The sequence below is a fragment of the Chiloscyllium plagiosum genome, unplaced genomic scaffold, assembly GCF_037043375.1.
Source record: "Chiloscyllium plagiosum isolate Xiang-an unplaced genomic scaffold, Cpla_swu_hap1 HiC_scaffold_34, whole genome shotgun sequence".
Lineage (NCBI taxonomy): Eukaryota > Metazoa > Chordata > Chondrichthyes > Orectolobiformes > Hemiscylliidae > Chiloscyllium > Chiloscyllium plagiosum.
In genome coordinates, this window is record NW_028270172.1 from 29,259,769 (window position 1) to 29,273,744 (window position 13,976).

Below are 13,976 nucleotides of genomic sequence, written 5' to 3' on the forward strand. Positions count from 1 at the left end.
CCATTTTGCTCAATATTAATGGTTGTTTAAAATGATCTTCCAGGCAAACTGCAATTAATGGCCCTTAGCCATTCAGAATGTGGGTTTTAGTTTGGGTGAATTGTGATTCCAGACATCTAAGCTTTAAAAGCTCCAGTTGAATTGTTCAAAAGCCGATGTTAGTTTAAGTCCCGAAAGATGTTCCTAGGCCTTTTCGTCTTGTTGAACTGTAATGTAGTTAATTTTACCGTGTTTTGTATTGCATTCAAGCAGTCACACCCTTCTGGCACTTATTTTGTTTCCAGTTTCAGCAGGCCGTTGGATTATGTCATTTTGGACTGGGAGTGCCAAAATCCACGAGCTATATACAGCCGCCTGTGGATTGTATATCTGCTGGTTGACTATACGAGCAATTACAGTGTTAGCAGCATGGATGCCACAGGGGCGAGATGTTATTTTTCAGAAACTAAAAGAATGGTCCCTCATGGTGAGTCAGTTCACCTGAATTTAAATTGGTCCTGTTTTTGCTTACTAAGTACATATTCAGGAGATCATAGAGTACTCTAGAAAGCTTAACTATTGCTGTCATTGAGGCACATAGCATGGAAATCAGAAGGAGTTTTTTAAAGTAAAATGTTAAATCTAATAATTCTATAAAGTAATAATTTAAAAATAAGTTCACAGAATTGGCACAGTTGGCACAATTATTCTTGGTTCTGTCAGCATATTATGATGATGACTCTGGCTGATGTCAGAAGGCAAAGTCATATATACAGGTCTGGCTAGATAGATCATATGTTGATTTGTTTTGGATTTAGCAAAGTAGTCTTTCACTGAAATATAAACACACAATGTTGCAGATTTTGCTTTGACAATAAAACTAGTTTATTAACAGAAGCAATGAAAACCAAGTGGAAAAATAGAATTATCTGGAAGGTGACAGCCTAGTGGTATTATCACTGGACATTTAATCCAGAGACACAGGCATTGTTATGGGGTCTCAAATTTGAGTCCCACCACAGAAGATAGTGGAATTTGAATTCAGTAAGAAAAACTGGAATTAAGAGTCTAATGATGACCATGAAACCATTGTCAATTGTCAGAAAAGGCCACTTGGTTTATCAATGTCATTTAGGGAAGATTATGCCACCTTCGCCTGGTCTGGCTGACATGTGACTTATATTGACTCTTACTGCCCTTCATGATGAGTAATAAATGCTGGCCTAGCCAGTCATACCCTAATCCTGTGAATGAATAATAAAAGACCAAACCATCCACCTGTAATAAAATTCAAAATTTTAAAGGGACAACAACTGTCCGTGTTGTATATCCTGGGTACCTCTGGTATATAATAGTCTCTTCAGGGTCCCTGTATCTAACAGCTTGGTAGATTTAAGTAACCTGTGACCATAAGATTTTAGAATAGCATTGCAAATAGCTTCCTGAAATTGTCACATACCTGAACTTAAATGCAGTTAGCTTTAAGCTACCTGTTTGAGGTTTTATCCCAACGCTTCTAGTCTGGGGTTAACTATAACACTTCATTCTAAGAGCCTAGTTCACTATGTATTCTTTCTTCTCAGGAGCACAGGTCCATACAACTGTCCTGTTCCAAGGATTTCAGAGGACTGCTGAAAACTCAAATTAAAACTGAAACCAAAAGCCTTCCTCTTTAAGCTATGAAGTTTCCCTTGAGCTTCATAAAAATCAAGTTTCAGATCTCTAACAAAGCTTGAGTCACCATTATTTACCTTGCTGGGTCGCAATACAGTGTAAGATAAACAGAAGTCCACCAGTGGTGCACAAAAGCCCGTTCACTGTAAAGCCAGGTCTCAAAAACTGTTGTAAAACTAATCACAATGGTTACTGTAAAGCATAAATTAGTTATTGACTTCAGACAAGCAACATCCACTTTTACACTGACTCAAACCTAAACTTCGAATAAATGATATTAAATAAATATAATCCTTTGAATTTTTACACTTTTATTTTTAGGGTGCCCAGCGAAATATTATTGATAGTATTTATTACCGCAGTCACAGATATGTGCATGTAATGTTTTTGGTGGACGTGGGAATATGGCACAGAACTATGGAGTCTTGGCACGTTGTGTTCTATGTTTTTAAAATGACTGCAAGAGCAGGTCAGAGACTAGGAATTCTGAAGCAAGTAACTCATTATCTGACTCCCCTGTCCACCCTCTACAAGACAGGTTAGACTTCTGTTAAAATACAGTCTGCTAATCTGAATGAGTGTTGCTCCAGCAACTTTGTAACTCCAACTTCAAGACAAAGTAGCCCACTAATGGGCACCCTATCCACCGGCTTAAGAGTTCACTTCCTGCAATAACTGCAAACAGTTGCAGCAATGTGCTTTGAGATGCAATGTGGCTACTCACCAAAGCTCTTTCAGTGGCACCTTCCGAATCCAGTGCCAAGCAGTAGGCACCTGACCATACCATTGTGTTCTGTCCAGGTGAGGGGTAAATCTGTTCCTGTTTTTTTTTTAACCAATGGCCATGATAAAGATTTATGTACTGTTTAGTTCACAGCAATATCACAGTACTTGTTAAATGATAAACTATATTGATTTTTTTGGAGCTGATTGCACGGTATTTTTGAGTGAAAGAAAAAGGAATTCTAGTGATTCCTAATCCTGAGGACAAAGATAATAAAACTCAGCATCAAAAATTCACCAGCACCGATATAAACATTTGAAAGGGGAAAGTATATAGTACAAAAAGGAAGATCAATTTGTACAATTTCAGGAGCTTTCTTGTTCAAGTCCCACCTTCTCCAGATGTGTATCATCACATTACTAAACAGGTTGATTCAAAAATATTTTTTAAAAATTATCCTTTGTGTACTTGGTGTTAAATTTTAACCCAAGGCAACAGTTGCTAATTGGAAGGTAGCTGATGCAACAGCCAAAGATGGTTGGGCTTGAGACTGTACACTGGAGAACTCTTAGTCTCTTGTGATGCAATGGTAGTTTCCCTACCTCTGGACCAAGAGGCCCAGATTCAGCTGCTCCAGAGGTACGGGATAACATTTCTGAACAAGTTGATTGGGCACTGTCTACCTTGAGACGCACTTGCAGAGATGACCTGGAGATAATGTGACTGATCTCCAATAGCCGCAACCATCTTCTATTGTGCTAGGTATGACTCTTACCAATGGTGAGTTCCCCCCATTCCCATTTATTCTAGTTTTGTTCAGGCTCCTTGATGCCACACTCTAAGGTGACGGAATTCAACCCACTGTCCATGTTTGGTTCAAGACTGTAAGGAGATGGGGAGCTGAGTGACCCTGATTTAATCACAATGTTTCCTTGCTCATGTTTGACCTTTTGCCATCAGACTTTGTGATCTGGAGTAAATTTCAAGGAATCCCAATGCAGCTTCCTTCCACTGTGTATACCACTGTGCCACCACCTCTGTTGCGTCTGTCCTGCCATTGATGATCTTGTCTCACACATTGTATATAAGGTATTGTAGAGTTATGACCAAGTCAGGTTGTTGCTTCAGTAGTCTGTGAAACAGTTCTTAGTTTTGCAACTATTTTCATAGACTCCCTACTGTATGGAAACAGGCCCTTCAGCCCAACAAGTCCACACCAGCCCTCTGAAGAGTAACCCACCCAGACCCACTCCCCTACCCTATTACTCTACATTCATTTACCTCAGACTAATGCAGCGGAGCTCCCAGAGGAAACCCACGCAGACATGGGGACAATGTGCAAAATCCACACACAGCTGCCTGATGCGGGAATCGAACCCGGGTCCCTGGCATTTAGAGGCAAAGTGCTAAACACTGAGCCACTGTGCTGCCCAACCCCGAGCTATTAATCATGAAGACTTTGCAGCATCGACAGGTCATTTTCAGTGCTATAGTTGACACTAGGAGATCTGTCCAGTTTTGTTCCTTATGTTTTGAGTCTCTACCAGCCCATATAACTTTTTAGGGCATTTCAATATGGTCAGCCATATTACTGTTCATCTGGACACTGGTGAACCATTTTGGTTTTAACAATGATCGGCAATGGTTTCATGGTCATCAATAAACTTCTGCTTCCAGGTTTTTACTGATTCCGTTTCCACCTTCTGCCATGGTGGGATTTGAACCTGGCTTCACCGAATTTTGCCTAGATCTCTGGATTACTAAACCAGCAATACCATTAGTATACTTCCTCTAATACACTTCCCCAAGTATATTTACAGCTGACAATTGGAGAAGAATGTGACTGAAAATGCATGAATAGTTTTGTTTTGTTTTCTCTGCAGATCGTTAAGACACTAGTAGTGGCTTTGCTTCTAGCTGGAATGGTACCTCTTCTTTTAGGACTCTTGTTTGAACTAGTTATTGTCGCCCCCTTGAGGGTCCCTCTGGATCAGACACCACTCTTTTACCCATGGCAGGTATGTGAAGTGCCTTCAGTATATTCTTTGTCACGTTGCCTACACAAAATAACTAACACATCCCACAAAACATATTGGCAGAGGAACTATGGAAATAATTCAAATTGATATCCGTTTAATGTGAACATAAATTATATCTTCATTAGGCATAAGGTCTTAAAAACAGGATGGAAACTTTTTAGAACGGTTTTTAATATTTTATAAGTACTTTAATCACAGAACAACCTCAGTTATCCGAACTCTCTTATCCAAACAAAATACTCACCCATCTCGTTCAGGTAATCTAGGTGGTTCTGTATATACTAAAGAAAAGCAAGCTTATCTGATCATTTGTTTTGTGCCTGTTTTAGAACCTTTGTGTCGGACCCTTCCACTCTTAGCTCAAATCTATTGCACTCTAGTTTTGGACTCCTCACCGTAGGAAAAAGACCTTGGCCATTCACCCTACCTGTGCCCCTAGTGATTTTAAAAATCTCTAAGATCACCTCTTAGCCTCCAATTACTTCTGGAGAAAAGAGCCATAACCTATTCAGCCTGTACCTATGACTCAAACCTTCCAGTCCTGGCAACGTCCTTGTAAACCTTTTCTGGGATATCTCATGTTTAACTACATCCTTCCTGTAGAAGGGCAATCAGGATTGCATGCCATATTCTGAAAGTGGCCTAACCAAAGTCCTGTACAGCCGCAGCATGATGTCCAAGCTCCTATACTCAACGTTCTGACCAATGAAGGCAAGCGTGCCAAGCACTACCACCACACCACCCTGCCTACCTGCGACTTAACTTTCAAGGAACTATGCACCTGTACCCTAGTTCTCTTTGTTCTGCAACACTTCCCAGGGCCATACCATTAACTGTGTAGGTCCTGCCCTGGTTTGCCTTAGCAAAATGCAATACCTCACATTTATCTAAATTAAGCTCCATCTGCTGCCACTCAATGTCAGTCAAATCGTTTGGTTTCTTTCAGCACAGCATCTGAATCAGTTTCTGGACTCCTATCATTAGAAACTACTTTAGACAGAAATGCAGAGTCAGAGAAAAATAGCTTGCATTTCTTCCTTACTTCCTCTGAATACTTCAGAAAGGATTACAAGACGCAGATTAAGCATTTTAAAAAGTGGGCAGCACGATGGCACAGTGGTTAGTACTGCTGCCTCACAGTGCCAGAGACCCGGGTTCAATTTCCACCTCAGGCGACTGACTGTGTGGAGCTTGCACATTCTCCCCGTGTCTGCATGGGTTTCCTGTGGGTGCTCCGGTTTCCTCCCACAGTCCAAAAATGTTCAGGTTAGGTGAATTGGCCATGCTAAATTGCCCGTAGTGATAGGTGAAGGGCTAAATGTAGGGGAAGGGTCTGGGTGGGTTGCGCTTCGGCGGGTCGGTGTGAACTTGTTGGGCCAAAGGCCTGTTTCCACACTGTACGTAATCTAAATGTGCGGTTTACATATTGCTGTGCACTTTATATCCAGTGCATTATTTTTGATATCCAGTTTTGGAGACACATGCAGCTTGTATTTTTCCAGTGTTCCATACAAGACAGTCAAATTCCAGTTGATCTGCTTCAAGCAGTGTTTGAGGATGTAGTGAAAAGGAACATTGGGTGTACTCTGGTTTTCTGAAAGGTTTTATGGAATTTTCCCATGCAACCAAATGGACTAAAGGGAATTTCTATTTTAATGCCTCATCTAAGAGATCCAAACCTGTGACAAGAAGGCAGTGTTTCTTCAGTGGTGCACTGGGCAGTTTAGACTACTGCCACTCAAACTGAGCTAAAATGTTTGAGAAACTATTCAAGGGTGCATTAAGCTGCCAAGCTGTTTCTAGAACCAGATATTTTAAGATATTAGCAGCTGACAGTTGAATTTACACCAGTCAACTCGTGATCATACTTCCAATCCCTGCCAACACTGCTTTTTGGTTATCATTCCATTAGTTTGTCTTCCTTTATGTGCAAGTCTGGGTCATAGCTGCAATGGTTTATGGATCATGTTACAGCAGAACTCCATGCTGTCTTTCAGGCTCCTGCACATCTGTACTTTTCTGGTACAAATCTTGAGATCACAATTGAGAACTCCTGCTATTTATACCTTTATATATTATAACTTTTCCTCAATACAACTGAAGGACATAAAAGCAAACTATATCTCTACTGATGAGTTAACATAAACACAGAATTACATAAACCTAGTATGATTTCTAGAGGCTAACCAACACTTTACACATTGTATAACTAAATTTACAATGAAAATGGCAAATCTTCCAGTTGATTATGCCTCTTGGTTACTCCTTTACAGAGAACTTAATCCAGTAAGTATTGTGATTTGAGTCATGTTCAGGTTTTGAAGATGTTCCATTCGGGAAAACAGTTTGTGGGAGGAATGGTCTTTCTAATTAAATATATAACCACTTGTTGTTCCATTTTTTTGGATTCTGATATTTTGTTTTTGTAACAGGATTGGGCTCTTGGTGTTCTCCATGCTAAAATAATTGCTGCTATAACACTGATGGGACCTCAGTGGTGGCTGAAAACTGTCATTGAGCAGGTAAAATTGAAAAAAATGTATGTAGTAGAAATTTTAGAGGAAATAATTTGCTTTGTTGCTGTCATAGAGTCATAGAGCTCTATAGCATGGAAACAAACCCTTCGGCTCTATCTGTCCATGCTGCACAGTTTTCACAATTAAACTAGTCCCAATTGCCTGCAGTTGGTCCATTTCCCTCCATACCTGTCCCATCCACAAACCTGCCTAAATGTTTCTTAAATTACTATATTGTACTCTCTTCTATTACTACCTCTGTCAATACTCAATTATTTTCCAAATCAGCAACTGATTACAATGTCACTGTTGCAGTTAGTATCAGTATTGATAGAAACTTGTAAAATGGAAAATAATTTTCCTTTGTTACTGTTGGGTACTGAAGGAGCTTTGTTGTTAATTCATTTAAATTTTTTTAAATTTTTAGTTTGCTTTAATGTGTTCAGGCAGAGACCATCATTGCAGTGATTCTAAAGTACTACTTTTATAATAGACTTTACATATTCAAGCTCACATCATTTTGAGTTAGCGCTGACTACCTTTGATTTCACTGCCACGTACGCAAGCTTTTTCTATAAAGTCCTAGAAGACATAGGTTATATCCAGAAATTGTTGGCAGGTGTGACTTTATAAACAGGGGCAAACAGGTCTATATCGGCAATTAGAATGCCTCTTAACTTTTATTGTTATTCTTGACCCTTCTCGGTAAGGCTAGGAAATCAAATGTTGCCAGTTAATTACCTTGAGGTTGCATCGCACCTGTCCTGCACCAGTAGGTTTTCATACTTGTTTACATTAAGTTATGTTTCTAAGTAGTAGAATTAACACAATGCTGCTTGTATGTGAATGTATAAATCAGCATAAACTTCCTTTTTTTTTAGGTCTATGCAAATGGAATTCGAAATATTGATTTGCATTTTATAATTTGCAAACTTGCAGCACCAGTTATTGCGGTGCTGCTGTTATCACTCTGCCTGCCATATGTCATAGCTGCTGGAATTGTACCCCTACTGGGTAGGTACTGAATCATTTGCCTGGGATTGCTTGCTTAAAACTATTTGTTGGAATGACTGCTTGCTTGACAGTGTTTATTGATACATTATTCTGCTCGAGACCTTCTGGCTGTCTGAGCTTTTCTTTATTTAGATGCTAAAGTTCAAAAATGGAGTGTAAATTATTACCTCGATGTACTTTCTCCATTATTATGTCGTGAAGTCACTGCTATCTTGGGTATATTTGTTGAATAAATGTATCCAGCAGCACGTATTGTAATATTTGAAGCCATCTATAGATAAGACAGTATAAGTAAATCCTTTTCATTTAAACGTTTATAGCCTGTATGAATATTTCATAAAGTTGCCAGGTAATGGTTCACATCTTTGCATGGGACAAACTAATCATTTTAGCTTTGTCACTAAAACAATTTCTGCTTTAAAATATTGAAATAACTGAATTAGTAGGCATGATTAAACTGTTTAAAGAATCTGAAACGCAAAAGTAGAAATTACTGGAGAAACTCAGCAGGCCTGGCAGTATTGGTGGAGAAAATGTAGAATTAATGTTTTGAGTCCAGTGACTCTCCTTAAGAGCTGTTTTCGGTCAGTGTTTTTTTTTCTCTCCACTGATGCTGCCAAACTGGAGTTTCTCCAGCAGTTTCTGCTTTTGTGTGTTTTAGGTCTCCAGAATCCGTTGTTAATTTTTTTGAATAAAAAAATCTGTTTCAAACTTTGCCAGTGATTTTGAATCATACACCAGAAATAAGTTGTTTGATTTTCAATTTGTTTGTGTATGCAATGTATTCAGTATAAATTTAATTTGTCCTTTTGTTCCCACTGCAACATGTAGGTGTAACTACTGAGATGCAGAACTTAGTCCAGCGTCGAATTTATCCTTTGCTTCTCATGGTTGTGATACTGATGGGGGTCCTGTCCTTCCAAATCCGACAGTTCAAGCGCCTCTATGAGCACATTAAAAATGACAAGTAAGTGTACATTACTGAATGGCTCACCATTGACCAGAGAATAAAAATAGTAAAACATTTGTATTATTTTCTCAACATGAATCTGTCCAATCAAAGATCTGAATGTAGTTTAATGCATACTTACGATTGAATTCAATGTTGTTCACTTACTAATGAAATGTTAATGTTAAGCCACAGAAATTTCATCTGTTCTTGAGATTAGATTATAGGCTTGCACTCTCTTATTCATGGTTTATTATAATATGTGAAAATTTGAATAAACTTTTTGTAGGTTTTTGATTTGGCAGTATCTTTGGGTAACTGGGTCATTTGAGACCCCATTTGTGCTATCCCTTTTTCATGTCACCAGGGTAAGGATCCCATGGTCAACAGTGCATTTTTGATGTCTAAGGCGCTAAAACCTCAAGGTACAATGACTTCCTATAGGCAGTATAATCTTCAGAAAAATGACTATGATCTCTTAAGCATGAGGAAACAACCAAGAAACTGCACTATGTATTCCTTTTCCCACTCATATTTGTGAACATTGTAATCATTTAAAACACAATAGGAAAGTGCTGCGTATTGAGGTGTGGAGAAATGAACAGTGAGACTGCCCTTGGTCTAGATCACCACCACTTGTACAGTGCATTTGTGTGCTGCTCAATAATGGGAACAGAAGAGCGTTGTTGTCTTGTCTTTACTGGTTTGTTGAAACTGGTGTAGGCAATATCTCCCAGGAATTCAAAAGGATTCATTAAATGAAGGATGAGTCTGTGTTTCTGGAATGATTCCATCCTAGATGGCAATCAGAATTGATGTCAATATCTTATGCACATTAGGAAGATGTATCTTAATTTCCTGTTATCCTGTGATGTCGAGAAGCACAAAGACAATTTTTTTTTAAAATTACTTTTTAAATCTGCAAGTGTGCAAGTTGTAGAAAGAGAAGGGTGGTCTGGATTTCTCCATTGGACTGTCTTGCTGATGCACACTACATAAAATAGCTCGTTATATTTATGTCACAAGTGGCTGACTCGATTAATTATGTGGCTAAATATTTTTAACAGTATCTTCCAAAATGTGCCTCAAGTATTATCTTATTATTTAAAAACATTTACTTGCTTTGTTGTAATGTTTGTATCCTTTTTTGTTTTATCTGAAACCTAGGTATCTTGTTGGTCAACGGCTTGTTAACTATGAGCGAAGGACGGGTAAACAAACCATGACGGCATCGTCACCTTCTGAAGAGTAGTGGATGTTGACTGACCCTGCCATCCCTCCTGTGTGCTCTTCCTCCTCCTCCTGCCCGCCCCCTTCTCTTCCCATCTTCACATGCAATTTTTGCTAATGTCCAGCAAAAAGAGCCCAATATTGTCCTGTTTTCTTCCCCAGTGTTGTTGATGATAACTGTATATGTGTAAATAGAATGAACATTCTGAGCCCCTTAAAGATAAATGAATGTGCATTGTAAATCTTAAAATATGTATATTAATTTATTAAATGTAGTCATCACTTTATTTGAACTGTTGTCCTACATTTTGAGAGTGACAATGGCACAGAAGCAATACAGTGAAGATGTGTTTGAAGACTTCATGAGCTCACTTTTTTTTAAAAAAAAATGTTCATACTGACTGGTGTATTAATACTCTGAAATAAGAATAACTCTTTAACAGGGAAAAGCAAAACAAACCTATCAGTGCATTATACCAATTACATTTCTCTATATGATTTGTCATCTTAACGCAATAGTCATACTTAAATAGCATGACCATTTCAAAATTTGTTTGGAAGAAAATCCTTTTGAGATCAACAGTATTGCAATCTATAGTAGAGCATTATACTGGTAATACCTCCACAGAAGCTCTTTATAGGTTGATGTATATTTGACAACAATATATTGTTCTCCCTAAAATCTCCATACAGATGTAATTCAGAAGTATCTCTGTTTTGAAATCTCTGATGCCATACCTTCATTTGCTGTCTTTTCAGCAGTGTAAAGAACATTTTTGGTTAAGATTCAGGCTGTCTAGCTCAGGCGGTGACATGACACCTTGTAATTCATGGTACCTACACTTTGCTAAAAATTAGATATCTGAAAGATTTTAATCTATGATCTTCATTCCATAAACCCCAAGCACTGTGAATCAGTGTGTTCATTGAGTTTATATTCTGCAGAATATAACAGTGAGCAGCTGGTGATACTACCTTTACTCCTGGTGGACTAGGGTGTATTTCACATAAGACTATGTGTGTGTGAGGTGTAGAGAACATTTCATTTTGAACTTAATTGTTAAAAGACATGCTTAAAAACAATTTGTCACTTTAAAACTATATCTTACTAGGTAATGAAATCTAATATTGGCTAGATCTGGACACTAGTTAATGCAGTTTTCCCAAATTTGATTATATTTGTTCGTATATTTTAAAAGAATCTGCCAAAATGACGTGTATACAAGCTATTGTTTAATCTACAACTTTATTTTCACTGCAAGTACTAGTGAAAAGATGATGCATTATCAAAAGATGAAAAATTATTTTTTAAATATTATACAATGCAGCTGATTTAAACGTGTAACTGCACTTGTGTGCAACCATATTATGCAGCCTACCTACAGTAAGCACTCAATACTAATGAAATCTTGCAATACTGACTAGAGTTAAAATTTCAAAAATGATAAAGTCCAAGTTCATTTCCTCTAAGCCAAACTTTTTTTCAATGAATCAACCCCAGCACTTTCAGGTGTGTGCACGAAATGATTTCATTATCAGCCAGAGGCGCACAAGCCTTTTGTAAAGGAATTATTCCTTTTCTTAGTTCAGATCGTCCTTGACCATTAGAGCAGATGAGTTTCAGCATCAGCTACTTAGTCTAGCCTCTGTTGGAGGCTCAATAAGTCAACTAATATTGTGATTCAGATTAAAACTTCCCAGTCAGCAATCCAGCGCTCTATCAACTCACTACTGACTTCTCAATGAATGTCATTTTTGTGAACTTTGTTCTTTTCTTAAGGACAATATCATGTCAGTTTCCTGATTTCAAAACAACTTGTCTTGAAGATGTAAACAATTGAAAAGTGAGTTCATGCAGTAAAGAGTAGGTTCACCCTTTTGCTGCTTGCACAGAATTGCTTATCCTGTTGATCATGGGCTATCTTCTCAGTTCAGAGCTGCATGAGTATAAATCTAATTGAAATAGTTGTCAGTACAAGTACTGGTCTTCATTGCTTTTCCTTGTGATAGCATTTGGGAGGGTCTGTTGAGGTGAGGAGATGTTACCATGGTGTTTTTAAGGGGGAGGGGGTGAACTGTTTTAGTTTCCATAATTTTGCCATGCTTCTAATAAGCATGTGTCTGCAATGTAATGTTTGCGGATGTTGCTGACCACCTGAAAATTTGTCCAATTTGTATTTTGTATCTGGATTGGAATGATTTTTCCAGCCGATCAAAGAAAGCAAACCTCAGCACTGGTGAACAAATGAAGATGACTTCTGGGATGTACTGAAATGTCAACTGTAAATGTAATTTTTATTTTAACATTTAATACAGATATTAAACTATTCTGGAAAATTTTTGTATTTACAAAGGTGACATTTAGGATGGTATCATAAAACCTTTAATATAATGATATGTTGTAGATGCTTTCTCTATTTGCACCCACTTTGCAGTACATAACGAAAGACTGTTACTCTGCATGATTTTTCTTTCCTAGTCATTTCCTGATCATGTCCATGGCTATCTCAACTGAGCACATTTAGCCTAACATTCATTCTTATGCAGTTTCAGCATAATTAATTCAAGCAGCAGCTCTGACTCTTTCTCCATGTTCACCAGGAATATACTTGTTCTGACTGAAATTAATTCAGCACGCCCCAGGCAAAAGTGGTTTTAATAAATTTGCTGATCATTAAGTTGGCCCAATAGAAGGCATACAAGACAAGTAAGAAGTCATGTAGAATATCAGTAAATATGACATTTGTAATCTTAATACTGTCCCATAATGTTGTCTCTCCTTTTTCAACATTTAAGATTCACCTAGTGTCTTACTCCTGAAATTGCATCAGGTAGGATCTATAATCTTGTCACTTCAAAAAGTTTATAGGAAAGTTATCTTAGAAGATCAGACATGATCGTATTGCGTGGCAGAGTGGTCTCAAAGGGCCATAAAATCTGCTCCTTCATCTACCAACAAGAGAAAAATTTATCAAGCCTTCTAATCATTGTCGTAGTGACACTATTTGCTTTAATTTTAGCTCTTATGCAGTACCTAATCAAATGCCTTTTGAAAATACAAACCTAGAACACGCATCATTAAAATACTATAGCCAGGGTAATATCAGTGAAACTTTCCCAATACCTTCCCCGTCTTTTCTCCATCCCACTTTATCCAAAAAACCTGTGAAATCATTTCAGAATGATGAGAGTACTCTTGAAAGAATGCAGAGGGATTCATTGGCATGTTTCAAGGAATGAGGGATTTTTGTCTTGAGGGTAGTTTGGAGAAGATGGCCTTGTTCTTCTTGGAATAAGAGGTTCTGGGAAGATTTTATGGGAGCGTACAAGGTCATGACAGGTTTTTGATAAACTTTCTGTTGGCTCGTCATGCAAGTGATAAGGGCATAAATTTGAAATTTTGAGTAAGATGCAAAGTACGTGAGGAAGGACTGTTTTATGCAGTACCTCCAAGATTGGTCAAATTGGCAAAAATTATTTCAAAAGAGAAGTGGATGGGCACTTGTGGGGAGTGGAGTCTACATGTATGCCACAATAACACTGACTCTTAATAAGGAGCTAATTAAGTACATAGTATTTGTTTAGTAAGATTATTTTGGTTTATTGATCTTGCTCAGTTTAAGTTTAAAGGATTTTTCCGTATTCATTTATATTTCTGAGCTCCTTTCACAACAGTAGCAACTTCACACAGACTGGCAGTGTTCAAAGAATGCAGGCTCTCACTATCTTCAAGAGGCAACTAGGGAATGAATAAGATAAATGTCAGCCTTAACAGTGACATCCATGAGATGTAAGATTTCAAAAAAATAAAATGCAAAATTCTGCATTCAATCCATGTCAAATTAGCAGGT

General features: G+C 37.9%; 1 protein-coding gene across 2 annotated transcripts in view; it reads left to right on the forward strand.

Moving 5' to 3' along the window:
- Window positions 1-12,520, forward strand: part of marchf6 (membrane-associated ring finger (C3HC4) 6) — a 107,258-nt gene extending 94,738 nt beyond the window's left edge. For both annotated transcript variants that reach the window (XM_043719241.2, XM_043719242.2), the window contains exons 21-26: window positions 285-466; window positions 4,261-4,395; window positions 6,849-6,938; window positions 7,814-7,946; window positions 8,778-8,913; window positions 10,063-12,520. In XM_043719241.2, coding sequence (XP_043575176.1) covers window positions 285-466; window positions 4,261-4,395; window positions 6,849-6,938; window positions 7,814-7,946; window positions 8,778-8,913; window positions 10,063-10,147 — 761 coding nt within the window. In that variant the 3' untranslated portion in view covers window positions 10,148-12,520. The remainder of the gene's footprint in view (window positions 1-284; window positions 467-4,260; window positions 4,396-6,848; window positions 6,939-7,813; window positions 7,947-8,777; window positions 8,914-10,062) is intronic.
- The last annotated feature ends 1,456 nt before the right edge of the window (window positions 12,521-13,976 follow it).